This window comes from Saccopteryx leptura, chromosome 12 (assembly GCF_036850995.1).
Source record: "Saccopteryx leptura isolate mSacLep1 chromosome 12, mSacLep1_pri_phased_curated, whole genome shotgun sequence".
Classification (NCBI taxonomy): Eukaryota; Metazoa; Chordata; class Mammalia; order Chiroptera; family Emballonuridae; genus Saccopteryx; species Saccopteryx leptura.
The window spans coordinates 53861911-53889857 of NC_089514.1; the positions used below are offsets into that span (position 1 = coordinate 53861911).

Genomic DNA, 27947 nt, shown 5'->3' on the forward strand with positions numbered 1-27947 from the left:
TGTGTTACTAATTTAACTTAGAGAATTGTTTTTCAACCAATCTGCTTGTTACAGACAAATACAGATCAATAACCAACAATGATCTCACCAGCAGAAATTCAGAGAATTTTCACTGTTGTAATTCACAAAAATTGCTAGGAGTAAAATGAAAAATATCCAAGTACTTCAAAACTATGCTTGTTTGTTCAATAGCAAATATTTTTTATACATATGCAAATAAAATGTACTTAATCCATATATTTATAATTATAGAATTAAATACATTTTATTTAAGCTTTTTTGTGAGAGCAAGGTACCACCATCTGTTTAAAATGCATCATATTTTTTGAATATTATGAAAGTTGTCAATGTTGTAATTCTATCACATACTTAAAATAAATATGTGAAATGCATTTCATTAGACATGCAACACATGCAGCCAGTGGAAAATACAGATTGTTTCCGTATGGGACTCCATATCCTGATTGCCTTCAAAAAGATAACTCAAATGTAATAGATTAGGATCAATTTACAGACTGATGGTAGCATTTGGATTTGAAACAGAAAAAAAATGCAACTTCTTATTAAAGTGACTATACTGCCACTGTAATTTGCACAAGGGACCCTAAAGCTTTGATACACAAGACTCTATACTCACTTTTTTAAAAAGCTAAATGAAAATCAGGTTAATTATCCCTGAATCTATGTAATTCAGATGTGTCTAATCTTTTCATAGAAAGGATGTGCCGAACATAGCACTGATCTGCAGATTATCAGAAAACATCTAAGATCTACTTTTTTTTTTATGGCTTAAGCAATCTGTTTTCCAGAGATTCAAGATCTTGCAAATTAACCCCTTAGGCTCTGGGAAAAACTTGTAAGGATTTTTTTTTTCTTCACCTGTTTGAATTGAGAATGAAAAACAAGTGTGAAAGTTCTTTAATATTTCAAATGTGAAAATCAGGATTTGGTCAAAAAGAAAATCTAATCAAGATACACAGAACTAAAACAGAGAGGTATAATATTTTATTTGGAGCAGACGTTGAACTGATATAGTCCTATGTACAGTCTAGAAATATGAAAAGCTATGAAAAAGATGATATTTAATCCCTAGAGAATAGGCAGGCATTCTTAGATTTAAAAGTTCTTTATGAATTCTTTATTACATGTCCTTAGGAAAAGCCCTATCATTTTTGTAGTAGATGTATTCCATATTTCATGGAACTCTGTATTTCCATTGTGCTGTTCTTAATCATGGGCAAGGTCCCGGCTCTAGTCTGGGATTTCAGGAAATTGCACAAGTAATTGTCATCACAAACAGCTTAATTTCTAGTGTAGTGATGACACAACAATTTGCCTAAGGCCAAACTAAAACAGAAAAGTCTTTTATAAAACAATGGGTGATTATTCCATAGCTGTATAGTTTACTATAATAATATTAGAGAAAGTAAAAAAATGGAAATTTAAGTTTTCGTCAAACTTCAAAACTTTAATGCTATTGATTCCTTGGAAATTATTCAACATTGTTATGATAAAATAATCCCATATTACACACTCCTTTACATATATGAACTTCTGTTTATTGGAAAAAGTAGATATTACATAGTCAAAAATACAGGGGGAGAGTATAGATAAAAGAAAGTAAATAAAAATTAATATCTAGGAACTTACATACAACTTTATTTACAATTAGAAATTAGAGACACTTATTTCAAGTACTGCTCTGCTTCTCTTAGTTGTAAAATCTTGATAAATTTATTGACTGCAGGTTCTTGATGTCAATCTTGAAAGATTCTCATACTTAAAATAAAATTAAAGAAAAATTGGTAGTATAATGCCTACCACCAATTAGAAGTACAGTAAATGACAGCTATTAAATGTGTTTTTTTTTAATTTTTTAATTTAAATTTAATGGGGTGATGTTGATCAAAACATAGGTTTTAGGTGAACATCTCTATAATATTAAATGTTTTTCTAGAACTGTATGTATCATGCTGATCTTTGAGCCACATTTAGATCAGACTGAATTTAGAGTTCTGAGATCATTAAAATTGTAAGTGTGAAAGCTTCAGAAAGAAATAATTATAATGTAAAATAAGCAATCTAATATGTTTAGTGTTACTGAGAAATTATCATTTTTTGAACAGGAATTAATTCTGATTTTTATCATGTAACTCCAATCATTTCTTTGCTCCTCAATATTTTAACTTCTCAATTTGTTCCAATACACAATTTGGAAATCTCTATAATATTCACTGACTTATTTTATTTAAACCAAGTTGCACTGCATAGATTAAAAAATAAACATGCAGAGCGTCAGCCTGGCGTGCGGGGGACCCGGGTTCGATTCCCGGCCAGGGCACATAGGAGAGGCGCCCATTTGCTTCTCCACCTCCCCCCCCCCTCCTTCCTCTCTGTCTCTCTCTTCCCCTCCTGCAGCCGAGGCTCCATTGGAGGAAAGATGGCCCGGGCGCTGGGGATGGCTCCTTGGCCTCTGCCCCAGGCGCTGGAGTGGCTCTGGTCGCGGCAGAGCGACACCCTGGAGGGGCAGAGCATCACCCCCTGGTGGGCAGAGCGTCGCCCCTGGTGGGCGTGCCGGGTGGATCCCGATCGGGCACATGCGGGAGTCTGTCTGACTGTCTCTCCCCGTTTCCAGCTTCAGAAAAAAATAAAATAAAATAAAATAAAATAAACATGCAAACAATTAAAAGGCAATTAGGAGAATACTTATCAAAATCTTCTGTTAGTGATAGAGTAGAAAATATTTAAAAATATATACAGAGAAGACAGGTTTTGAAAGTTAGAGTTTACAGAAAAAAATGTTTATTAAAAGGTTTTTAACATTTAAAAAATTATAGTCTTCTGAAGGAGGTTGGTGAAGGGATTAGCCAACAAATTTATATACATAACACAATAGAAACAGACAACAAGGTGGCAATAGCCAGAGAGAAAGGGAGGTGGAGGTAGGGAGGGGGCATACAGGAGGAAAATGGGGACAGAAAGAGACTTTGCTTGGGATGGAGGGGCATGATGTGGTGTGTAGGTGGTACTATATTGAGTAGTACAGTTGAAACCTTTATGGTTTGGTGAACCATGTAATTCCCCCCAAATTTTAAAAAATAAGAAGCAGAAAAGAAAGTTGCAAGGTAATTTCTTTTTCCTGCCTTAAAGTAAAACCTCCTTAAACAAGTTCAGATATGTGGCTATCTACTTTGTTTTAAAAGTGCTCCAAGTGGAGAAATTGAACCATTTCACAAGATAACTACTTACAAGATATAATAAATTTTAATTCATTTATTAAATGCCTTTGTTTAAATGACATTATGGTTTCTTCCCAATGTGGAGAAAATCTGTTAATATTTTGCAGCTTACTTAAATATCTTGCTTTGCTAAATATTTACATTGAAATTAACAAGCATTTAGTAAGTCAGTTATGAATGATGATATTCTCCATATTTAGGAAGCACTTGTTGGTTTGCATTTGGGAGGAAGGGAGAGGGAAGTGTAATATAACATATAATTTTCTAAGAAATTTTAGAGGCAGAGCCAGTTAGGATGGTTACATCATGATTTAGTTTTTAAACATATTGTGCAGCACTATCCAAGTAGAAATGTACTCTAGACAGTTGTGTATACAGTCTGAAACTCAGAAAAGAGAAACTGCACTGCTGATAGAAACCTGGGGTATTCAGCAAGTAGATGACAATGAGTCTTTGAAATTAGAACACATAAGGACCTAAAGAAAGAGCAAAAATTATTAAGAGAGAATGTAAGCTTCAGCTCTGAGATACAAGGTTCCTGAGAGCACAGGCAAATAAGAAGGTATTTGAGTTTCTATCCCAAGAAAGGTAGAAATAAAACTAGCAGTGTAGTATCTGAGCAGGCAAGGAGGAGAATGTTCCAAGACGGAGGCCGTTGAGAGGCAAGAAAGGTAATGAGTGAGTTTCTATCAATATATATTAGAAAGTGTTGGTAACATGAATATCACTTTTATGGAACAGTTTGGGGTTTGGGGAAGGAGGTGTTTGAAATAGGCTGAGAAGTGAATAGAAAATAAAAGGAGGAAAGTAAATCTAAGAATATAGGAAAGATTTAGTGAATAAAAGAAGTAGATTCATGAGAAAACAGAGTGAAAGACTGGGAGGGGATATGATCTCACAAGAACTTGGGGAAAGGACCTATGATTGAGTGGAGGGGCAATATTTCCTCTATAATTTAAGATTATCAGTTAAGAATATGAAAGGCAGATGGGTCAATTTAGAAAATGGAAGATAGAAATGGCTAGAAAAATATTAAGATGTCTTATAAGTGTTGAGGACCACGTTAAGGTTAATAGTAATGTGTTTACATAGATGCAGTCTTTGGGCTATTAAATTTCCCCTGCTGTGTTCTGGTAGCATAAAGAAAGCAAATATTTAATTTAAGAGTTTAAGAATTGGAACTTAGTTGTGCCTGATTAGGTATTTACATACAGTGAAACCAAGCTTGATAGTGAAGTGAAGGTAGCAAAATCCTAATGAATAGGGAGAAACTGGGCATATCAAAGGATCATGCATACCAGTGAGGTGGAAGATTATTAGCAGTGGGAAAAGCTGATCTAGCAAAATGAAGTCAGTGGGCAGAAAATGGGTTTATATGTACATATGTATTTGTATAATTAGAACCATGCTCAATATAGAGTTTGTAACTTCTCACTAAAAACTCTTTGAACACATATTTTAGTGGCTAAGAAATTGCACTATATAGATACATTTAACCATTTCCCCTTAATGTTTGTTCTCAGGTTTAGTAATTCTAAAAACTGTGATGAATACACCTGTACATAAATTTAAGAGCCAGGGGAAAATTGTTTTTGTTCTAACTAACCCAATGCTTTACTTTCCAGTACCCAGAACTCCAGGCCAAGGAAATTAAGAAAAATTCAGTGGAATCAACATCAAGTCATGGTAGACTTTCATACACATTAATCTAAAAGTTATTTAAGAGATGCCAGCTCAAACATCTATGCCCATGGAATCACACTGAAGCCTGTTGAAAGAGTCTGTTCTTTGTGGTGTTAATAGGTTAAGCAGCTTTTACAACCCTGTTCCACACAGCTCCAGGTTTGTTTGTTTTTAATGTGGAGACAGAAACTGTCATGTAGCATATGCAGCAAATGGTAGAACTTTCAGGAAAGTATCAGAATAAAACTAAAGTTATATATAGATGACAAGGATTTAATGGTTGTGGATAATTTATCACTGATAATTTTCTGGTATGATGATTTTCTGTAATAAGAAATTATAATAAGACTAATGCTAACTAACAAAGAAATTTTATTGTTTCTGTGGCATGCATAACAAAGACTATAGAGCCAGAATTAATCCCCACCCCCAAAACAGAGAAAACATCTCTGAAAATAATGATCAAGTGTAATTTCAAAGATGTCATTAACATTTATACTCAATTTATGAAAAGAGATGGGTGTAATTTTGGTGAGAGAAATATGTTAAGATACAACATATAATTATACTAAAACATTTTTTAAAAACACAAAATATAACAGAGAGAGATTCAGCATGACTAGAGTAGGCCTAGACTTTAAAACTACATAGGTTTGTAGGAAACTGATAGTAAAGCCCTGTCTCCAGGATAAAGAACATAGAAATGAAGGACAAGAAGAAACAGGGAAGGAATTGTGAATAGATTGAACACATTTTTAGAAGAAAAAAGGCTTAATATGAAAATGAAAAAGTTTGATATAATTACAAATGAAGAATTCAGAAAATTGCTAGAAAATTTTTGGAAATTCCTGCTTTTCTAATTTACATAGTATTTTTTTATTTAAATGTTAAATCTGAAATATTTTCTACATTAGTTGCACAATTGAAAATTTCTCAGAGTCTTGGTAAGCAGTTTGTTCCTTCTCATGCACACCCAGGCTCAGTAGAGGCAGCCACAAACTGTGAATCACTTCGTAGCCCCAAACAGGTCCACCAGTGCTGGTAACAGGCAGCATCTAGCATTGGCCTTCAGCAGAGTCCTTCCCAGAAGAAACAACACTCTCAGCATCAAACAATATCAGAGCAGGATCCAGTAAGCTTCACCAGAGGCCTACTCAGAGGGAGATCTGAGCAGACACCAGACCCTACTGAGGTAAATTCTGCATTGTGTGGTCAGCACAGCAGTTTTCTCATCTTGATCACAGTTGAGTCTCACAGTCAGCAACCTTAGGGTCAATCCCAGGCACAAATGTGCCAATAAAAATCAAGACTTGACATTTAATAGGGAGTGACATCAGAGAAATGGCGCCATGAAGAGAGCTGCCAATACCTCTCCCCAAAATTTCAACAAGTTCTACAACTAGAGACAGGAAAAACAATCCCAGAAGCGTCTGTAAGACCCACACACTAAACAAAGGTATGATTGGGTGAAAAGGTGGCTAAATATATAATCAACCCTGAAGGAAATAAGACGGAGAACAGAACACTCCGCCTTCCTCACTGACCTGAGCAAGGGCTGCTTTCACTTGGAACTGAGAGAGAGTGGGGGCTGAGGGGGGGAGTGAGCTGGGCTGGGGCAGAGATGTTCATGCTGAGGAAACAGTGTGCCTGCAACAACTCAGCCCATGCGAGCTAACACCGGCGCCAGACCCTGGCATAGGCTGGCAAGTGGAGGCCTCCATTACCCCCGATATCCTGGTTGGCGAGCACAGACAGTGTAAGAGTGCTTCCTCCTAGTGCCCCGGTGTGGGCGCCTGCGTTCCAGGACAGAGGGACAGGGTCAGAGACTGTCAGCAGTAGCTTTCTGCGTGGGCTGCAACCAGAGTCTCAGTGTAATCCCTGCTCCCCAAACAACAGCATGCAGGGAGTGTGCAAAAGTGAAGTTTCCTATGCCCAGCCTCTCTGGGCTGGCGGGGTGCCTCCTCGCCAGCCATTCAGTCTAACAAAAAAACATTCCCAGGGAAGGAAAAATACGGAAAGGGGAGGGGCGTGCAGGCACCTTGCAGACAGTTTCTGGAGCAGATCCACAGATCCAATTGCTGAAATTAGCTTAACCCACAGTCTGCTCACTTCCCAACTGGCTTATGCGGCTCTGACTGACAAGGTCTTCTTTTTCAGGTCAGTGATCTAAGACAAGAGACGTAATATTTTTTAGTGCCACTTGCTCTGCACGTAGTGGCGGGGGCAACTTCCTGCCAGCCAATACAGGGTGAAAAACACATTCCTATGGAACAGGCCTCAGAGAACACTGCAGAATAGGCTGTAGGCTTTGTAACAGGGGAGAAGCCTGCAGAGAGTAATCCCATGGAATGCTAAGGCAAATTTAACTAGAAATACCTGGGGAACTGAACAGAAGTCAACACACCTCCCTACCTTCTTAAGCTGGTGGCTCTGATTGGAAGAGCTTTCATACTCAGGGCTGTGTGCTAAAAGGAGGGACTTGGCAGCTTTTAAGACTTCTTATTCCACAGGCAATGACTAGGGCATCTTTTTCCCAGCCAAAACAGGTTACAAAGTGCAAAAATCCTGGGGGAGAGTGGTCCCACAGAGTGCTGAGGCATACTAGATACGCCTGGAGGGTCATAGAAGGACACCTTGAGAACAATGGGTTCCCAGCCCTGCCTGATTATGCTGGTGGCTATGACTAACAGAGCCCTGCACTGAGTGAAATAGAGTGGGGATTTGCCAGCTTTTTGAGCCTCTTACTCTCCAGGCAGTGGCAGGGGCAACCTCATAGCTGGATCACCAGGCTGCTAATTCAGGAAGGAGAGACTAAGAGAGAGGCTCTGGAAAAATGGACCCTTCCATTGTTGGAGCCTGCAAATGCTAACAAACCCCGACTACCAACGAGTCTGAGGCCTAATATATGATATCGCCATAGCGACACATCAACTGAAAATCTCTACCTAAGCGTGACACAGGGGCAGAGCCTGGGGCACAGTGCCACCAATCAGGAAGAGGAAAAAGAAAGAAAAAGAAAGAAGATAACCTCTCAAAATCAAGAATAATCCACAGTCTCTATAACTTTTCCACTTTTTTTTTTTGTTTCTTTCATTTTCTTATCTTTCTTTTTGTTTCTTCTTCCACCTTGGTCCTTTTATCCTCTGCTCATCTTATTCTTTTCTCTTCATCTTGAACTACATTACCCATAAGTGTTACATTTCTCATTTTTTTTCTTTCTCTCTATGAGAGTTACACTCAAAACCCTTAACTGTCTCCTTTTTTTTCTTTTCTTCTTTTTTTTCTTTTTCTTATTTCTCCCTCTCTTTTAGTTTCTTCACTTTTCTTTTACATTTCCTCTCATTCAATTCTCACTCACAAACAAATTATTTTATTTTGAATTCAAATTTTTTTATGGCATTTTGTGTGCTTTTTACTTCGCTTTTTAACTCATTAGCATTCCCCCCAACCCCGGCTCTCCATTTTATGTAGTTTTTGTTCCACTTAATACATTAGTATTTTTTTTCTTCTTCTCTTACTATCTCTTTCACTATATCTCTCATTCAACCATCATTTACAAGCAAATTAGTTTATTCTTAATACAATTTTTTTCCTTTTTTGCATTTTGTGGGTCCCTCATTTTTTGCCCCTTTGTCACTTCTCCTCAACTCAGGCCTTCTGTTATAGGTAGTTTTTGTTCCATTTAGCACAATATAATTCTCAGTTTTTCATGGTATTTTCTTAAAGAAAAAAAATAATTTTTAAAATAATTTTTTATTGTCTTTTTTAAACTTTTTATTTTCTATAATTCTCATTAGTGTTATTAACAAAAACACCCTCGGATGCCATTAAGAAAAAGAAAATTGAGTATAAAAGATACAAAAGACAGACATGTAGCACAGATAGATGAGGAAAAATTTATGGAAAAAGAATTTTAATACATTGGAAACCTTGGAGTTAAATGACAGAGAATTTAAAATAAAAATCCTAAAAATACTCAGAGATATACAAGAAAACACAGAAAGGCAATTTAGGGAGCTCAAAAAACAATTCAACATACACAAAAAATATATTGCCAAGGAAATTGAAATTATGAAAACAAATAAAACAGAGATGAAAAACTCAATTTATTAACTAAAAATGAGGTAACAAGCTTAACTAATAGAACAGGCTAATAGATAGAAAAGAGGATTAGTGACATAAAAGACAGGCAACTTGAGGCACAAGAGAGAGAAGAAGAGAGAGACTCACAAATTTAAAAAAATAAGAAAGCCCTATAGGAATTGCCTGACTCCATCAAAAAGAGTAATATAAGAATAATAGGTATATCAGAAGGAGAAGAGACAGAAAATGGAATGGAGAACATATTCAAACAAATAATAGATGAGAACTTCCCATTCCTGTGGAAAGAACTAAAGCCTCGAATTCAAGAAGCAAATAGAACACCAAGTTAACTTAACCCCACAAAACCTACTCCAAGGCACATCATAATGAAATTAGCATGAACCAAAACAAAGAAAAAATTCTCAAGGCAGCCATGGAAAAGAAGAATACAAAATATAAAGAAAGGCTTATTAGGTTATCATCAGATTTCTCAGCAGAAACTCTACAAGCTAGAAGAGAGTGGACCCAATATTTAGAGTCCTGAAAGAGAGAAACTTTCAGCTAAGAATACTATACTCATCAAAGCTATCTTTCAAATATGAAGGAGAAATAAAAATATTCACAGATACAAAAAGGATGAGGGAATTTATCATCAGAAAACCCCCACTTCAGAAAATACTAAAGGGGGTTTTTCAACCAGATGCAAAGAACAAAACAAAACAAAAACAAAGGTAAAAGCTCCACCAGGAACACAATATAACCAAATTTAAACTGTGACAAGAAAAAACAAAAAAGGGGAGAGAATGAAGATTAACAGTAGCAAAGGACAACAGAGTGCAGAAGCACTCATAAGATAGTGTACTACAATAAACATGGTAGGTATCCTTTTTATTACTTAATGGTAACAACCCCTGAAAAAATAACCACAGAAACACATGGCTTGAAAAAGGAAGTAACAGAGTAAAGAAGTATGGATTACAACCAAACAAAAACAAATGATAAAAAAACAAAAGAAAAGAATCAAACAAGATAAAGAACTAACAGAAAGCAATATATAAAATGGCAATAGCAAACCCTCAAGTGCCAATAATTATAGTAAATGTAAATGGATTTAACTCACCAATAAAAAGACACAGAATAGCAGAATGGATTAAAAAAGAAAACCCAGCAGTATGCTGCCTAAAAGAAACACATCTAAACAAAAAGGATAAAAAAAAATTCAAAGTGAAAGGCTGGAAAACAATATTCCAAACAAATAACACCCAAAATAAAAGCAGGAGTAGTAATATTCATATCTAACTATGCTAACTACAAGACAGCAAAAGTAATCAGAGACAAAAATGGTCATTTCATAATGATTAAGGGGACACTGAATCAAGAAGACATAACACTTCTTAATATATATGTACCAAACCAAGGAGCACCAAAATATGTAAGACAGCTACTGAGTGACCTAAAAACAAAAACTGACAAAAATACAATCATACTCAATACACCTCTGATGGCTCTAGATAGTTCATCCAAAGAGAAAATCAATAAAGAAATATGGCCTTAAACAAAACAATAGAGCAATTGGATATGATAGACATCTATAGTACATTTCATTCCAAAGCTATAGAGTATACATTTTTCTCCAGTATACATGGAACATTCTCAAGAATTGATCATATGTTGGGCCACAAAACTAACATCAGCAAATTCAGAAAAATTGAAATTGTACCAAGGACATTTTCTGATCATAAAGTCTTGAAACTAGAATTCAACTGCAAAAAAAAAGAAAAAACCCACAAAAATGTGAAAACAAAACAACATACTTTTAAAAAATGAGTAGGTCAAAGAAGAAATAAGCGCGGAGAGCAAAAGATACATACAGACAAATGAAAATAACAATACAAAATATTAGAATCTCTGAGATACAGCAAAAGCAGTGATAAGAGGAAAGTTCATATCACTTCAGGCCTATATGAACAAACAAGAGAGAGCCCAAGTGAACCTCTTAACTTCACACCTTAAGGAACTAGAAAAATAAGAACAAAGACAACCCAAAAACCAGCTGAAGAAAGGAAATAATAAAAATCAGAGCAGAAATAAATGAAATAGAGAACAAAAAACTATAGAAATAATTAATAAAACAAGGAGCTGATTCTTTGAAAGGATCACAAAATTGACAAACCCTTGGCAAGAATCACCAGGGAAAAAAGAGAAAGGACTCATATAAACAAAATCCAAATGAAAGAGGAGAAATCACCACAAATATCATAGATATAAAAGAATTATTGTAAAATACTATAAAAAACTATATACCACCAAATTCAACAATCTAGAAGAAATGGATAAATTCTTAGAACAATATAATTTTCCTAGACTAAGTCATGAAGGAGCAGAAAGCCTAAACAGACCAATAAGCAGGCAGAAAATAGAAAAAACTATTAAAAACCTCCCCAAAAATAAAAGTCCGGGGCCAGAAGGTTATACTAGTGAATTCTATCAAACATTCAAAGAAGACTTGGTTCCTATTCTACTTAAAGTCTTCCAAAAAGTTGAAGAAGAAGCAATACTTTCAAACACATTTTATGAGGCAACATAACCTTTATACGGAAACCTGGCAAGGACGGCACAAAAAAAACAAAACAACTACAGACCAATATCTCTAATGAATACAGATGCTAAAATACTAAACAAAATACTAGCAAATCAAATACAACAACATATTAAAAAAATAATACATTATAATCAATTGTGATTTATCCCAGAATCTCAAGGATGGTTCAACATATGTAAAACGGTTAATGTAATATACCATATCAACAAAACAAAGAACAAAAATCATATGATTTTATCAATAGACGCAGAAAAGGCGTTTGATTAAATACAACACAATTTTATGTTTAAAACACTCAACAAAATGAGTATAGAAGAAAAATATCTCAATATAATAAAGGCCATTTATGATAAATCATCAGCTAACATCAATTAAATGTCATAAAACTGAGGACTTTTCTCCTTATCAGGAATAAGACAGGGTTGTCCACTCTCTTCACTCTTATTTAATGTGGTGCTAGAGATTCTAGCCAAAGCAATCAGACAAGATAAAGAAATAAAAGGCATTCATATCGGAAAAGAAGAAGTAAAGATTTCACTTTTTGCAGATAATATAATCCTATACATCGAAAACCCCAAAGACTCCACACAAAGATCACTAGAAAAAATAAACCAATAGAGTAAGGTCACAGAATACAAAATTAATATAAAAAAGTCCATAGCCTTTCTATATGCCAACAATGAAACATTAGAAAATGAACTCAAAAAAATATTCTCCTTCCCGGTTGCAACAACAAAATAATACCTAGGAATAAACATAACAAAGAATGTAAAGGCCCTATATAAAAAAACTACAAAGCATTGTTAAGGGAAATCGAAAAAGATACAACAAAATGAAAAAATATTCCTTGTTCTTGGATAGGAAGAATAAATATAATCAAAATGACCATATTACCCAAGCAGGGGTCCCCAAACGTTTTACACAGGGGGCCAGATTTCTGTCCCTCAGACCATTGGAGGGCTCCCACATACAGTGCTCCTCTCACTGACCACCAATGAGAGAGTTGCCCCTTCTGGAAGTGCGGCGGGAGCTGGATAAATGGCTTTAGGGGGCCAAATTGTGGCCCGTGGGCCATAGTTTGGGGACATCTGACCCAAAGCAATATACAAATTTAATGCACTTTCCATCAATAGTCCAATGAAATTTTTTAAAGAAATGGAACAAAAAATCATCAGATTTATATGAAACTATAAAAAATTCCTTTTTAAGGAAAAAGAATGAAGCTGGGGCATTACAATACCTGATTTAAAATTATATTATAGAGCCATGACAATCAAAACAGCATGGTATTGGCATAAAAATAGACACTCGGACCAATGGAACAGAATAGAAAATCCAGAAATAAAACCACATATATATGGTCACATAAGTTTTGATAAAGGGGCCAACAACACACAATGGAGAAAAGAAAGCCTCTTTAACAAATGATGCTGGGAAAACTGGAAGGCCACATGCAAAAGAATGAAACTTTACTACTAAACTGTATTAAAATTAATTCAAAAGGGATCAAAGACCTAAATATAAGACCTGAAACAATAAAGTTCATAGAAGAAAACATAGGTACTAAACTCATGGACCTTGATTTTAAAGAGTATTTCATGAATTTGACCCCAAAGGCAAGGGAAGTAAAGGTAAAAATAAATGAATGTAACTACATCAGACTAAAAAGTTTTTGTTCAGCAAGAGAAACTGACAACAAAATAAACAGACACCAACTAAATGGGATATGACATTTTCAAACAACAGCTCAGATAAAGGCCTAATATCCAAAATATACAAAGAACTCATAAAACTCAACAACAAACAAACAAACAATCCAATAAAAAAATGGGAAGAGTGCATGAACAGACACTTCGCCCAGGAAGAAATACAAATGGCCAACAGAGATATAAAAAAATGCTCATCTTCATTAGCTATTAGAGATATGCAAATCAAACCTACAATGTGATACCACCTCACACCTGTTAGATTAGCTATTATCAACAAGGCAGGTATTAACAAGTGTTGGAAAGGCTGTGGAGAAAAAGGAACCGTCATCCACTGTTGGTGAGAATGTAAAGTAGCACAACCATTATGAAAGAAAGTATGATGACTCCTCAAAAAATTGAAAATAGAACTACCATATGACCCAGCAATCCCTCTACTGGGTATATACCCACATAACTCAAAAACATTGGTACATAAAGACACATGCAGTCCCATGTTCACTGCAGCATTGTTCACAGTGGCCAGGACATGGAAACAACCACAAAGCCCTTCAATAGATGACTGGATAAAGAAGATGTGGTACATATATACTATGGAGTACTACTCAGCCTTAAGAAATGATGACATCGGATCATTTACAACAAAATGAATGGATCTTGGTAATATTATACAGAGTGAAATAAGTAAATCAGAAAAAACTAAGAACTGCATGATTCTATACTTAGGTGGGACATAAAAACGAGATTAAGAGACATGGACAAGAGTGTGGTGATTACTGGGGGGGAGGGAGGGAGGAGAAGGAGGGAGAGGGGGCAGGGAAGGGTCACAAAGAAAACCAGATAAAAGGTGACAGAGAATAATCTGATTTTGGGTGATGGGTATGCAACATAATTGACTGACAAGATAACCTGGAGATGTTTTCTTTGAACATATGTACCCTGATTTATTAATGTCACCCCATTAAAAGTAATAAAATAAAAAGTACAAACAAAAAAAATCAAGACTCAATTACAACAGAGAGCCCAAATAATCCACACACAGAACATTCCTGGAGCATTCAGCTCAGATCTTTAAGGAGACCATGCCGTTGGACCCCACAGGATACCTACTAAATAAGGCCACCATACCAACACTGGGAGTCATAGCACAGCTACTTAATACATAGAAATAAACAGAAAGAGATAAGCAGAGAGACAAAAAAAACCAACAACCCAAAAACATGCCCCAAATAGAGAAATAGAAGAAATCTACAAAGTGTTATCAAATATAGAGTTCATAAAAAGAGTAAAAAGGATGCTCAATGAACTTAGGACTACAAGATACATAGTGAGAAGTACAACAGCATTAAAAAAACATGTCATAAAAAACAGTTAGAAATGAGTAATATAATATCTGAAATAAAGAATATACTGGAAGGAATAAACAGTAGGTTGGATAAAGCAAAGGATTGACTCAGCAATTTGGAAGATTAGGTAGAAAAAAACAGATAAGCAAAAAGAATTTGGATAAGCAAGGATAGTTTTAAGTGCCTTTTGGGCAATATGAAGCATAACAACATCTATAACATAGGGGTACCAGAAGGAGAAGAAAAAGAGCAAGGGATCATTGAGAACATATTTGAATAATGGCTGAAAATTTCCATAACTTGGTGAGGGAAAAAAAGGAAACACAAATCCAGGAGGCTCAGAGAGCCCCAAACAAGATTAACTGAAAGGCCCATACCAAGACACATCATAATTAAAATGGCAAGGTTAAAGATAAGAAAGAATTTCAAAAGCAGCAAGAGAAAGACAGTTACCTATGAAAGAGCTCTCATAAAACTACCTGCTGATTTCTCAACACCAATAGTTCAGGCCAGAAGAGATTGGCATGAAATATCCAAAGTGATGAAAAGCAAAGGCCTGCAACCAAGATAACTTTAACCAGCAAGGTTTGGGTTTGGGTCAGTTCTCTAAAGGTAAAAACACATTATGGACAGTGTGGGTATTCATGTATCTCTATAAATATCTTATAAAGCACAAATTTTCTAAAATATACACATTAATAATGTTTTCTTCTACAAAGGTAACCTAGGCAGCTACTTTAGATTTGAAATTTTTCCCATGAACTCCTACAATAGTAATATGTCAAACAAACCCAATTATTTCTAGTATCTCTTTCTATATAATACTAAACACTTTGTGATTTTTCTGTTTAAGGCATTAAACTTTCTGATAATTGTACATTACTTTTTCTCTATTTAAGATCCAGTGTTGGGAAAGCACAGTCAAAATCTTTCAGATTTGCACTCAATTAATATAAGATCACAAGTGCCTAACACTGTTTGGTTACCTATTTAATCAAAGTGACAATAAAACATCTAAGAAGAAACAGAAAAAAATTAACAGGATTGAAAAGCAAATTAGCTATTTTAAAAAAAAGAAATATTTGTCCTTTAAAAAATAATGAGGCCCTGGCCGGTTGGCTCAGCGGTAGAGTGTCAGCCTAGCGTGCGGAGAACCCGGATTCGATTCCCGGCCAGGGCACACAGGAGAAGTGCCCATTTGCTTCTCCACCCCTCCGCCGCGCTTTCCTCTCTGTCTCTCTCTTCCCCTCCCGCAGCCAAGGCTCCATTGGAGCAAAGATGGCCCGGGCGCTGGGGATGGCTCTGTGGCCTCTGCCTCAGGCACTAGAGTGGCTCTGGTCGCAACATGGCGACGCCCAGGATGGGCAGAGCATCGCCCCCTGGTGGGCAGAGCATCGCCCCTGGTGGGCGTGCCGGGTGGATCCCGGTCGGGCGCATGCGGGAGTCTGTCTGACTGTCTCTCCCTGTTTCCAGCTTCAGAAAAATGAAAGAAAAAAAAATAATAATAATGAAGAGCATAATAAAATCAACACAAATCATTCAAATTGTTTCTTGTAAAACAACAAACAAGTTTGCTATCTAGGCAAATTACAAAAGGAAATAAAAAATAACCTTTTCTATTTTTAGATATAGTCATTAATTAGTAAACCAAAGAAACAAGTTCATCAAAATTAAACATTTTCTAAGATTTGAACACATTTTATATATTATTATCAGACCCATGTACTATAACATATTAAATAAATTTAACTCTAATGAACAAATTATTTAAAGTAAGAATTTATTTATTATTTACTCTAAAAGACTTATTAAGCAGGGTATTCTTTTCCCTGTTAGAATTTCAGGTTTTCTAATAACAATGTGAAAATTATACCTATCCCAGAGATCAAAGACTATATGTGAGAATTAAATATAGTCAGCTCAAAAAGTTATTGGATAACTGTATTATTATTATTGCTCTAATGAACAGTATGAACTAATTTAACCACAAGGCTACTTTGTGTAGCCATTACTAATCTTTATGTTTATATATATATTTATTGATTGATATAATTTATGTTTACATCAAAAAAGAAAAGCAATCTAATTCATAATTGCTGGTAATATGCCATTTCATTCACCACTTCCTGAGGTTGCCATATCCATAAAATATTAGCTGTCATATTAAGTAACACCATGGTCACACACATGCCAGTAGTCTAAAACAGTGGTCCCCAATTCCCGGGCCACGGACCAGTACTGGTCTGTGGGCCATTTGGTACCGGTCAGCAGAAAAAGAATAAATAACTTACGTTATTTCCATTTTATTTATATTTAAGTCTGAATGATGTTTTATTTTTAAAAAATGACCAGATTCCCTTTGTTACATTCGTCTAGACTCACTCTTGATGTTTGTTTTGGTCACGTGATACATTTATCCTTCCCACCCTAAAGGCTGGTCCATGAAAATATTTTCTGACATTAAACCAGTCCATGGCCCAAAGAAGGTTGGGGACCAATGGTCTAAAAGATACGCTATAATTCTGATGGCTTTAAAAAGTTAATTCATTAAAGAAAATCAGAATGTAGTTTCACCTATCTTGTTCTTATCTTCACTAACCTAGCCCAACTTAATAAATTAGATTACAACCCTGAGATGAATCCTACATTTTCAATGGAAGAGGAAAGATATACAAAATTTGTAACAATTTTCATTAGTCAGTTAACACTATATGGTTTTATGGAAAGATATTTTTAGAGCAATTTTAGATTCACAGCAAAAATGAGGGGGAGGCACACAGATTTCTTTTATATCCCTGCCCCGTCACCTACATAGCCTTTTCCATTATCAACAGGACAACCAGAGTGCCCTGTTTCTTAAATTAAGTGGGAACCTACATTGATATATCACCCAAAGATCATGATTTATCTTAGGATTCACTCTTGGTATTGTATATTCTATGGGTTTGAACAAATATATAATGCCATATGTCTATCATTATAATATCACATTATATTTTCACTGCTTTAAAAATAATCTTTGTTTTGTCTATTCACATGCTCTCTCACCCCAACCTTCGGCAACTACTGATCCTCTCCTGTCTTTATAGTTTGCCTTTTCTCAAATGTCATATAGTTGAAATGCTACAGTATGTTGCCTTTACAGACTGGCTTCTCTCACTTAGTACTAGGCATTTCAGTTTCTTCCATGTCTTTTCATGGCTTCCTAGTCCATTTATCTTTAGTACTGAATGATATTCTATTGTCTGGATGTACTACAGTGGATTCACCCATTCACATACTGAAGGACATATTGGTAGCTTCCATGTTTTTACAATTATCAATAAAGATGAGTAGCCTGACCAGGCGGTGGCGCAGTGGATAGAGCGACAGACTGGGATGCAGAGGACCAAGGTTTGAGACCCCAAGGTCATCAGCTTGAGCGCAGGCTCATCTGTTTTGAGCAAAAGCTCACCAGCTTGGACCCAAGGTCGCTGGTTCGAGCAAGGAGTTACTTTATCTGCTGAAGGCCCACAATCAAAGCACATATGAGAAAGCAATCAATGAACAACTAAGGTGTCGCAACGAAAAACTGATGATTGATGTTTCTTATCTCTCTCTTCCTGTCTGCCTGTCCCTCCCTCTGACTTTCTCTCTGTCTCTATAAGGGAAAATAAATAAAGACGTGTGTACATGCATGTGCAGGTTTTTGTGTGAACATATTTTCAAGTCCTGTGAGTATCAGCCAAGTAGTGTTGTTGCAGGATCATAAGGTGTAAAAACCTACCAAATTGTCTTTCAAAGTGGCTGTGCCATTGTACATTCTCCCCAGCTTGCAGGGGAGTTCCTCTACTCCACATCCTCATCAGCGTTTGGTGATGGCAGTGTTCTAGATGTTGGCCATTCTAATAGTTGTGCATTGGTAATTAGTTTTATATTACAATTCTCAATGACATATAACATGAGTCAATTTTTCACATGCTTATTTGTTGTTTGTATATTTTTGGTAAGACATCTGTTAAGGTCTTTGGCCCACTTTTTAAAAAAGTTGTTTGTTTTCTCATTGAGTTTTAAGAGTTTTTAGTATAGTTTAGATAACAGTTCTTTATCAGGTATCCACTTATTTGATTTTAAATTGCTGAATATATTAACTTTTATTCCTTTTTTATTGTCCTATTTTTATTTACAAGGCAAAGGTTCAAAAAATGATAAGTGTATTATCCTTTTAACAGAATTAATTCATGTATTTATTTTAAAACAGACTGTAAAATGCAATAGCTGTTAAATCAAAAGGAGCTAAATTTTTTCTAATTTAAAAAAACCTTAATATGATTGGATTACTGACTTTTAGTTACCCCTGGAGAATGGGTAAATGGATGGTGATCAACCATTTCACTCTGAGATATTAATTTAATGCAATTCCAGGAATGTGCTAACTGCATAAATAAACCATTCATTTGAAACAAATTATTTTTTAAATGTCTGTATAGTTACTGATTTTTGAAAATAATATAATACAGAGGTATAAAGCATTAATACATTTTTTATTATATAAAGGGCAACCTATTATTCTTTATTAAATTGGATAATTTGAAAAAACTATTGTTATTACTTTTTATATGAGATTAAAATTTTTCATTTATTTTTATTAAAGTTTAGTTTACACACAATATTATTTTAGTTTCAAGTGTACTATATCATGTTTTAACATATATGTATACCTTATGATGTAATCACCAAGATAAGTCTTGTAATCATTTGTCTCCCTACAAAGTTATTATAATGTTATTGCCCATATTTTTCAAGCTATACATTACATCCTTGTGACTTGTTTTACAACTAGAAGTTTGTATCTTTTATTCCCCTTCACCTATTCACCCATCTCCTCATCTTGCTTCCACCATCAGTTTGCTTCCTATATCTATAAATCTGTTTCTATTTTTTGTTGTTTTTTTAGATTTTAACTATTCATTTTTATAGAGAGAAGGGTGAGAGAGAGAGAGAGAGAGAGAGAGAGAGAGAGAAGGGGGGAGGAGCAGGAAGTATCAACTCCCATATGTGCCTTGAGCAGGCAAGCCCAGGTCTTTAAATCTGCAACCTCAGTATTCCAGGTTGACACTTTATCCACTGCACCACCACAGGTCAGGCTATTTTTTGTGTTGTTTATTCAAAATTTGTTTTGTTTTTAGATTCCACACATAAGTGAAATCATACAGCATTTATATTTTTCTGTCTGACTTATTTCACTTAGCATAATATTTGTAAATATATCCATGTTGCATTTTTTATGGCTGAGTAATATTCACTGTGTATATATGTATATGAATGTATATAATAAATATAACTAAATATACATAGATATCAAATATTCTATAGATGGATATCTAATTTGCATGGAAACCTATATCGTTCTTGAAACATGACTCCGACCAAAATCTGAAGTTAAAGACATTTGTCTCTCTAATGCTTATGAACTCATACATTTTTATTTACTAATTTGCTCATTGGTGTTTTCTAAGTTGTATATTTTAGAAAAATTAATTCCACGGAAGCTCTGTAATTCAGGTTACCTGACTCACAGTGAGTGCAACTGCATGAAGATGCACTGGTGCCGGATTACACAGAAAACATGCTGAACTGGTGTGTTTGACCATCAGACTGGCTTGACCATCAGAAGATTTAGACAGAAACTACTGAACAAAAACAATTTAATCTGTGATTCAAACTTTAAATCCAGCAATGTTTACTGGATTTATGTCAGTCTATCTTCATAGTGTAAAGGAATATTAGATTTCTTTAATGAAGTAAGAAATTAGAATACGTAATTACCAGCAGAAATAAAAAATATATAAAGCAGACACTACAGTCAGTTCCTGACCAAAAGTACATGTTCAATGACTGCCAGAGGGATTATTAGTCCTTCCCATTAATGTCCCCAAAATGCCTGATAACTGAATCTTATTTTTAAAAAAAGGCAAATTTACCCTCACATAGTTCTGTGTGGAATTTAGATGTTTCTTTTCACACTCAAATTCTTGGCATAAAGCATTACTCATAAAATACTGATTTACATGACTGATAAAGCAGATAATCCAAAAACTGCTCATTTTCCAGTATCATGTGGAATATGTTCAAGTATTAACAAGTACTAAGTTTTTCTATTTAAGTATCTACTACTCTGTAATTCTGTGCTATGCTAGATTCTTCAAATATCCAAATATTGGTTGATTTTATAGAACTTAATAATCATTTACTATAATATAAATATAGATTAATAAAATCAAATTCTTGATTCAATACACAATTGTACAAAATGCTTAATAGCAGAAAATTATATTTTTCATTATTTCCAAAAAACATTTTTCTCTATTTAAAAAATATAAACATATACCCTCAATCTATGTTGATAAAATTTTCTGTGTTTCAAATCTTTTTGTAACAACATTATCGTAGACAAAAACTGAATGATTACTAAAGTAAATGTTCCAAATAAACAAGAGAAAGTAGTATAACTTCTTTCCCAGTAAGTGTTATACTCATTTATGGTTAAATACTGGTAGACATTTGAAATCTTAGCTATCTGAGCAGACAAAACTAAGAATTTATTTAAAGCAGGTCAAATATATAGTGACAGAAGAAGAGTTCACTTTGAGTTGTAAACACACAGTGCAATATACAGAGGACAAATACTGCTCACAAAAATTAGGGGATATTTCAAAATGAATATGAAGCAATAAAATATTCCCTAATTTTTGTGAGCAGTGTATTATTGAATCATACACTTGAAACCTGTATCACTTTATTAACCAATGTCACCCCAATAAATTTAATTTTAAGAAAATTTCCACAGATATTTTTATCATGTTCAAAATAATTTTAGAGAGATAGTCTATCCCTCTTTATTGATAGTAATTCAAGTAATTTTCAAATGAGTGTTGTGTGGCAAACCCAACATACATTTTGCCAAGTACTGTATTTGGTTTCCTTTTCTATTTATGGCTATAAATATTTTAAAGAGAGTTAATCTGTATGTTTCTATTCATTTACACCTAAGTCATCAAATGCCCCCTTTTTTAATAATAAAATACTAGAATTTTAATTGAAAAATGTCATGTTTGTCCATCTTTCTCATGCAGTCAGCATGCCCATCTTAAATCAGATATATCATTTATTAAAAAATTGCTACATTCTCCACTGAAGGATGTTATGCTGATGAGCCAAACTTAAATGTTTTCTGACAGCTGAGGGTTAAAGAATGTTCTGAGGGTTATTCATCATTATCTTCTTGATAGGCCCCTTGGGCCATGACTAAATGAAGAATCTTGGCATAAAGATACTGATGTTCATTTCCCAAAAGATTCTGAGCTATTGTTAAACAAATCTCAATATTTTCATCTTCATCTTCATGAATAGCCTTTATTTTCTCATAAACTTCAAAGAATTTTTCAAAGCCTATTTCCTGTTCCAGGTGAAGTCTTAGCTCCTCTAAATTGTTAAAGACGCTATCATATTCACATCTCTCGTTACCTCACCATCACTGTTATCCGAGTGCCACACCTCATTGAGGGCGCTTTCTCTGCTGGGGTTGTCATCCTCCTCCGTCAGGCCTGCCCTGTGGCAGTCTGCTCTGTGTCACTGTTCTTCAAGACCAGTTCTTCCTCCTCACTGTCTCCCCAGGTTCCTTCCTGAGCAACTGCTCCAGGGAGGCCTGAAGCTCTTGTAAATCTGTGTCAGTTTCTTCAAACACAATGTCTTCAGAATCAGAAGCTCCTTCTTTACTGTGCTCATCTTCAATTTCATCTATTTCCAGATTGTCTTGACGTCCGTCTCCCACAGTGGGAACATCCATCAGTGTTCTGAACAGCTTTGAGAGATCTAGAAGTGAACATGTCCTCAACATCTTTGGGTTGCTTGCATCAAATAAACCAGTTGAAAGTCCAATCAGCAAGGAATTCTTGTTTTTATTTTTTGGTGGTGAATCAGAGCGAGATCAAAGTGGAAAGGATTCCTCTGGTGAACAGAGAGCTGATTGAATTTGAGAGGCGATATTCAAGTGTTTGGAATGAACCACTTTATGGAAAAATGGGTCTGGTTGAATAGACATATCTCCGTCACATTTAGAATGCTGAGAATCATCTATTTTAGGTTCAACTTCACTAAGTTGATCCACATTCCTTGAGATTCCATCTTTAGAAATTTCATTTTGCTGAATGGTGATGCTATCTTCAAATTCAGTTTCCTTTGTTTTTTTAATCTCATTAATCCATACATCAATAATAGTGCAAGGCAAGCCTCAATCTTTGCTTGCTTCCTTTGGCTCTTGTAGAACTTCTGTTTCCAAATAACCTGGTTCATCCAAATTTCCTACTGGTTTCAATGGCACATGTGGAGATATCTCGTTAGACTTTGGATTGCTTGTCTCAACAGGAGAATTAACAGTAGCTGATGGGTTCATTTCAAGTGAAATACATTTAACTTGTTCTTCTCCAGTAATTAAGGGTTTACATTTGTCTTCTTCAGGAGAAATCTCACTTGTAACAGCTATGTTTTCCAATAGTTCCGGCTGAGGTTGTAGTTCAGCTTCTCCAAGTAACTTTAGGACAGAATCTGTAGGGCTTTTCCCCAGACTCTTCTTGGCGATGCCTCAGGATCTAATATAATAACATCTCCCATTGTAAGTTTGTCAGTTACAAAGAAGGATGTATCCAGTGTCATCTCATCCAGAGGAATCACCAGCTGGCCGCCTGCCTCCCACTTCTTGCAATCAGATGACACCGACTTCTCTTTCTCGGGCTCTTGGGCATCTTCATGAACAATCACCTCATCTGTGTCAGACTGACACTGCTTCCCTTTTTCATCTTCTTGAGCTTTAAGATTTTGATTTAATCTACACAGTATTTCTCGCTTACTTAAAATAGCATTGTTAGTCTTTTGCATTTCTTCTGAGGTCTCCTGGGTATCAGTTAAACTTCTGTCCATAGCCACTTCTTTCAAAGCTGAAGTCACAGAAATAACAGGTCTCATCTGATGCTTTGACAGAAAGATGCCTGGTTCATGCTGTCCCAAAGGAGGAGACATATCAGAACCCTTGACTTCTTTAGATGCCAACTGCTCCTCCCACGCCCTCTTCTCTCTCTCATACGCATCCTTCCTCTTCCACTCCAGCTGCTCTTTCAGCACAGCGGTGCGGGCGCTGGCTTGGGCCTTAAGGGCTTCAATTTTTTTACACCTCAGGTAAGCCTCCTCACTTCCTTGTCCTTCAGAATTATCAGCTTCTTTCTTTTCACCATGAAGTTTGGCTCTAATCTGTTGGCGCTCATTGAAATATTGCAATCTTATTTGTCTCAGCCTTGCAAGATAAACCCTGTGTCCCTCAGCTCTCACTTTATTCTGCCTTGCTTCCCATTTTCGCTGCAGGAACTCTTCCACTTGTTTAGTTCTTTCCACAGTTAGCTGCCCCCTCTGCCTTTCCAGAAGCCTCCAGCCACGTAGTCCACCTTTCCATTTTGCTTCATTATCTTCTCGTTGTTGTTGCATTTGATCAAAAATGGCATGATAATGTTCATACTGTCCCCGAGGAGAAAACGCTGATGGTGCCACGGCCCTCGACTGCCATAAGAGGTAGCCTTCACTTCACCTCCCCCTCCAGCGCTGAGCACGGTTCTCCACCCTTGTTCCCTGGCCCGATTTATCTTCTCCAGCCTTGCCTTTTCTTGCCTTTTCATCTGTTCAGCCTTCATTAAACTAATCTGATTTTTTTGTTTCTTTTCTTTATCAATAAATTCCAACTTTCTCTTTCCTGCTGTGTCCTCAAACATTTTCCCCCTTTCTTCTCCAGGATTCACTTTCTTCAATGGAGTTAGATGAGCCTGTTTATATTTTTGGAGTGGTTTCTTTTCATGTAATTTTTTATCTCTGTTGGGCAGATAGAATATATTATGCTCACTTTGTTAAAGATGGTGCTGCCCACATGGAAGCTCGTTACCCAGGTGATATTAATGTGTGTTGGGGTGGGCTCTGGGCGGGCAGGATCCTTGTAGCCTCGGGCTTGGTTTTAGGACTAAGCTTTTCCCACCCTTTTTGATGTGGGGTGGTACAATCCCATCATACCTCAAAACTACTACCTACAAGTCAGTAGTTTTGTGAGCACTGAATGAGTGGGTTTTGGAACCCAGTGTGTATTTTTACTTGCCCGCCGGGTGCAAGCTAGGATTAAAGATGATGGCCCATCAGTTTTGGGCTCCATTGTTTCTTTACCGACTGTTCGAATCCAATGCGAACCTGCATGGGCCAGGCGGCTGTGATGGTGGCCCTGGCTACTGGCTTTACATTTGGCGTAGTCTGTGGCAGGATTCGATACAGATCGGCAAGGAGCCACCACCACCTTTGAGCGGTGGAGTAGAGGACTGGCTGCTGTTATGGTTCCCCATGGCCTTCCTTTTGGGGACCGTAGACTGGCTGACTTTTACAGCCATGGGTGAGGAAACTGAGAGCTCTGTGGAAGAGGCTGCTCAGGACCTGCAAACTGAGCAGTGGAAGGAGCTGGAGCAAATGTGGGAGAAAGAGATGCTGACCCTGGAGCTGGAGGAAGGGCTGGAGGAGGAGGCTGACCAGGTTTGCAAGATTCGCCTGGAAAAGGAGCACCTGCTGGAGGAGGATTCACAGGTTTATGAGTTGCAGCTTGCCCTGGACATTGTGGAGAACCAGCAGTGGCAGGAGGCCAGGGCTGAGGCTGAAGCTGAGGCTGGGTCCGGAGCTGCAAGGTCTGTGTATCAGAAGGCTGCAGCAGCCCGGGGCTCGAGACCCGCAACGGGAGATGATGTTTTCAGTTCCCCTTTGGAAGATGAGGAGAATTGGGCTGGAGTGGCGATCCGCAGTCTCCAAAAGATGAGAGCCCAGCTGGAAGGAGCCCCTACTACGGTCCTGGTAGGTCTGCGATTTTGGGACATAGGGCTGGACGCCATCATGCTCTCCGGAGCAGAGATGGAAATGCTTACTGCCATTGCCACAGGCTCCTTTTTGGGACAGTGTAAGACCTTCCAGGACGGCAGGGATGAGGGGGGGTGGTTGATGCCCCATGTGCATGGACTGATTTCCTGGACTACGAACGAAGTGGGCACTGGCTCCTTTGTTAAATGGACTTATGGATTTTGGAAAATGTGAAATATCTTGATGGGGGTGGGGGGCGGCTTTGCTAGAGGCCCCTTTCCTGCCCCGGGAAGCTTTTCCCATGGCTAGAAGGAAGGCCAAGGACATTTTGCGCTTTGGGCAAGGTGCTCAGAGACTGGTGAAGTGTACCTTTGTGATTGTTGAAACTGTATGATTTGTGCTGTTGTAATTTGTGTAATGTGCCTAATTTTCTTGCACAGGGATGCCGGTCGTGTAGATAGTGGGTAGTAAAGTGAGCATAGGGGTGAATTGTTGGGCAGATAGAATATATTATGCTCACTTTGTTAAAGATGGCGCTGCCCACATGGAAGCCTGTCACCCAGGTGATATTAATGTGTGTTGGGGGCAGGCTGTGGGCAGGCAGGATCCTTGTAGCCTGGGGCTTAGTTTTAGGACTAAGCCTTTCCCACCCTTTTTGATGTGGAGTGGTACAATCCCATCATACTTCAGATAAGTGACTTTGTATTAGAGACTTCCCTATTTTGTATATTGGATTAAAGGTTTTGATTTCTACACTATAAAATGGGGACAGAACAGGAGCTTGCTTTCTCGATTCCTGAAATTAGCATTAGAGAGCAGAGCAGAGAAAGGCCATGTAGAGGAGGCCAGAAGAAGCAACCAAGATGGCGGAGTGTTGAGTGAGAGGCCAGTTTGTGCAGAGTTTGTACAGGGAGAAGGAAGATGATGGGGAACAGAGGTGAATAAGTCTGCTGAGCTAGAAACCTTTGATTCTAGGAAACTCGGATAAGTCAGTAGCTTTGGGAGCACTGAATGTGAGTGGGTTTTGGAGCCCAGTGTGTGTTTTTGCTTGCCCGCTGGGTGCAAGCTAAGATTAAAGATGATGGCCCACCAGTTTTTGGCTGCATTGTTTCTTTACTGACTGTCCAAATCCAATGCAAACCTGCATAGGCCAGGCGGCTGTGATAGTGGCCCTGGCTACTGGCTTTACAATCTCCATATTTCTTATATGTTAAAGGCACTTTGTATTTTGCAGCAGGCTTTGTAATTTTCTGAGCCGACACAACAGAAGCCAACCTTTGTCCTGAGGCAGGTCTTTTAGCTGGTATAAACTGTGCTCCAAACTTAAAAAATATTTTTAGACAAAATTCTTCTGCAATAAGCTGAGGTGAGAGAAACTTTTCAATGCACTTAGCTATAAAACCTTTCTCCAATATGGAGATCACTGAAGGTCTATCCTGAGGATTTCTTTTAAATAACTGAGAGAGCAAACAGTGAAGATCATAAGAATAATGAAAAGACACAGGCAGAAACGATCCAGATATTATCTTCAGTACCAGGTTTTTCATATTGCCAGCTTCAAATGCATGTTTAAGTCTACACATCTCATAAAGGACACATCCTAGAGCCCAAATGTCACTTTTATTATTGTAAGGTTTGTTTTCACAGATTTCAGGTGACAAGTAGTATGGGGTCCCTATTCAAGTTCGAGCCAGTTCTACAGTACTATTAAGAACTCTAGCAATTCCAAAATCTCCAAGTTGTATTGTCCCCTCTTTGGTTAAAAATATATTCTGTTACTTTATGTCTCAATAAAGAATTTTTCTATCATGTATATATTTCAGGGCCAAATATATCTGTACTAACCAGTCCAAAATCTGATCCTCTTGAAACAAAATGCCTTTCTGAGTATTTATTTGTTTAAAAAGATCCCCTCCTTCACAGTAATCCATCACTATGTAGAGAGAGCCATTTTCTTCAAATGATTCTCTATACTGGACAATATTTGGATGCTTCATGTTTGCTAACACTGCAACTTCTCTCCTTGATTCTTCCCTTTCTTTATTGGACATTCTTGAGATACTAATTTTCTTGATAACATATCGTCTGCCATCTTCTGTAGATTTAACAAGAATGGCTTTTCCAAATGAACCTTCTCCAATCTTCTGTAGTCTAACATATTTCTCCATGGTTCTTTTTCTAAGGCATCTTAACTGATATGCTCAATGACACAGGGCATTAGTAGGAATAACGGTGATGATGTATAAGCAAAAGTCTAGGTGTAGCAGTCTTCCTATGGGATTTAATGAGGCAGAGGCATCACCCCGCATTCCGAAAATGACATCCTGCCTGCCAGGTCCTCCTGCCTCGCAATGCCTGCTCTAGATCCCGGGCTTTGCAG

General features: G+C 36.8%; 1 protein-coding gene across 1 annotated transcript; it reads right to left on the reverse strand.

Moving 5' to 3' along the window:
• Positions 1–21763: 21763 nt before the first annotated feature.
• Positions 21764–27936, reverse strand: LOC136383920 (serine/threonine-protein kinase Nek1-like). Its single transcript, XM_066353857.1, is given in 7 exon segments — positions 21764–22162; positions 22165–22248; positions 22251–22307; positions 22310–23254; positions 23257–24240; positions 24243–24551; positions 26757–27936. Coding segments are annotated over 7 exon segments (3615 nt in total). The 5' UTR covers positions 27736–27936; the 3' UTR covers positions 21764–21905.
• Between the last annotated feature and the right edge of the window lie 11 nt (positions 27937–27947).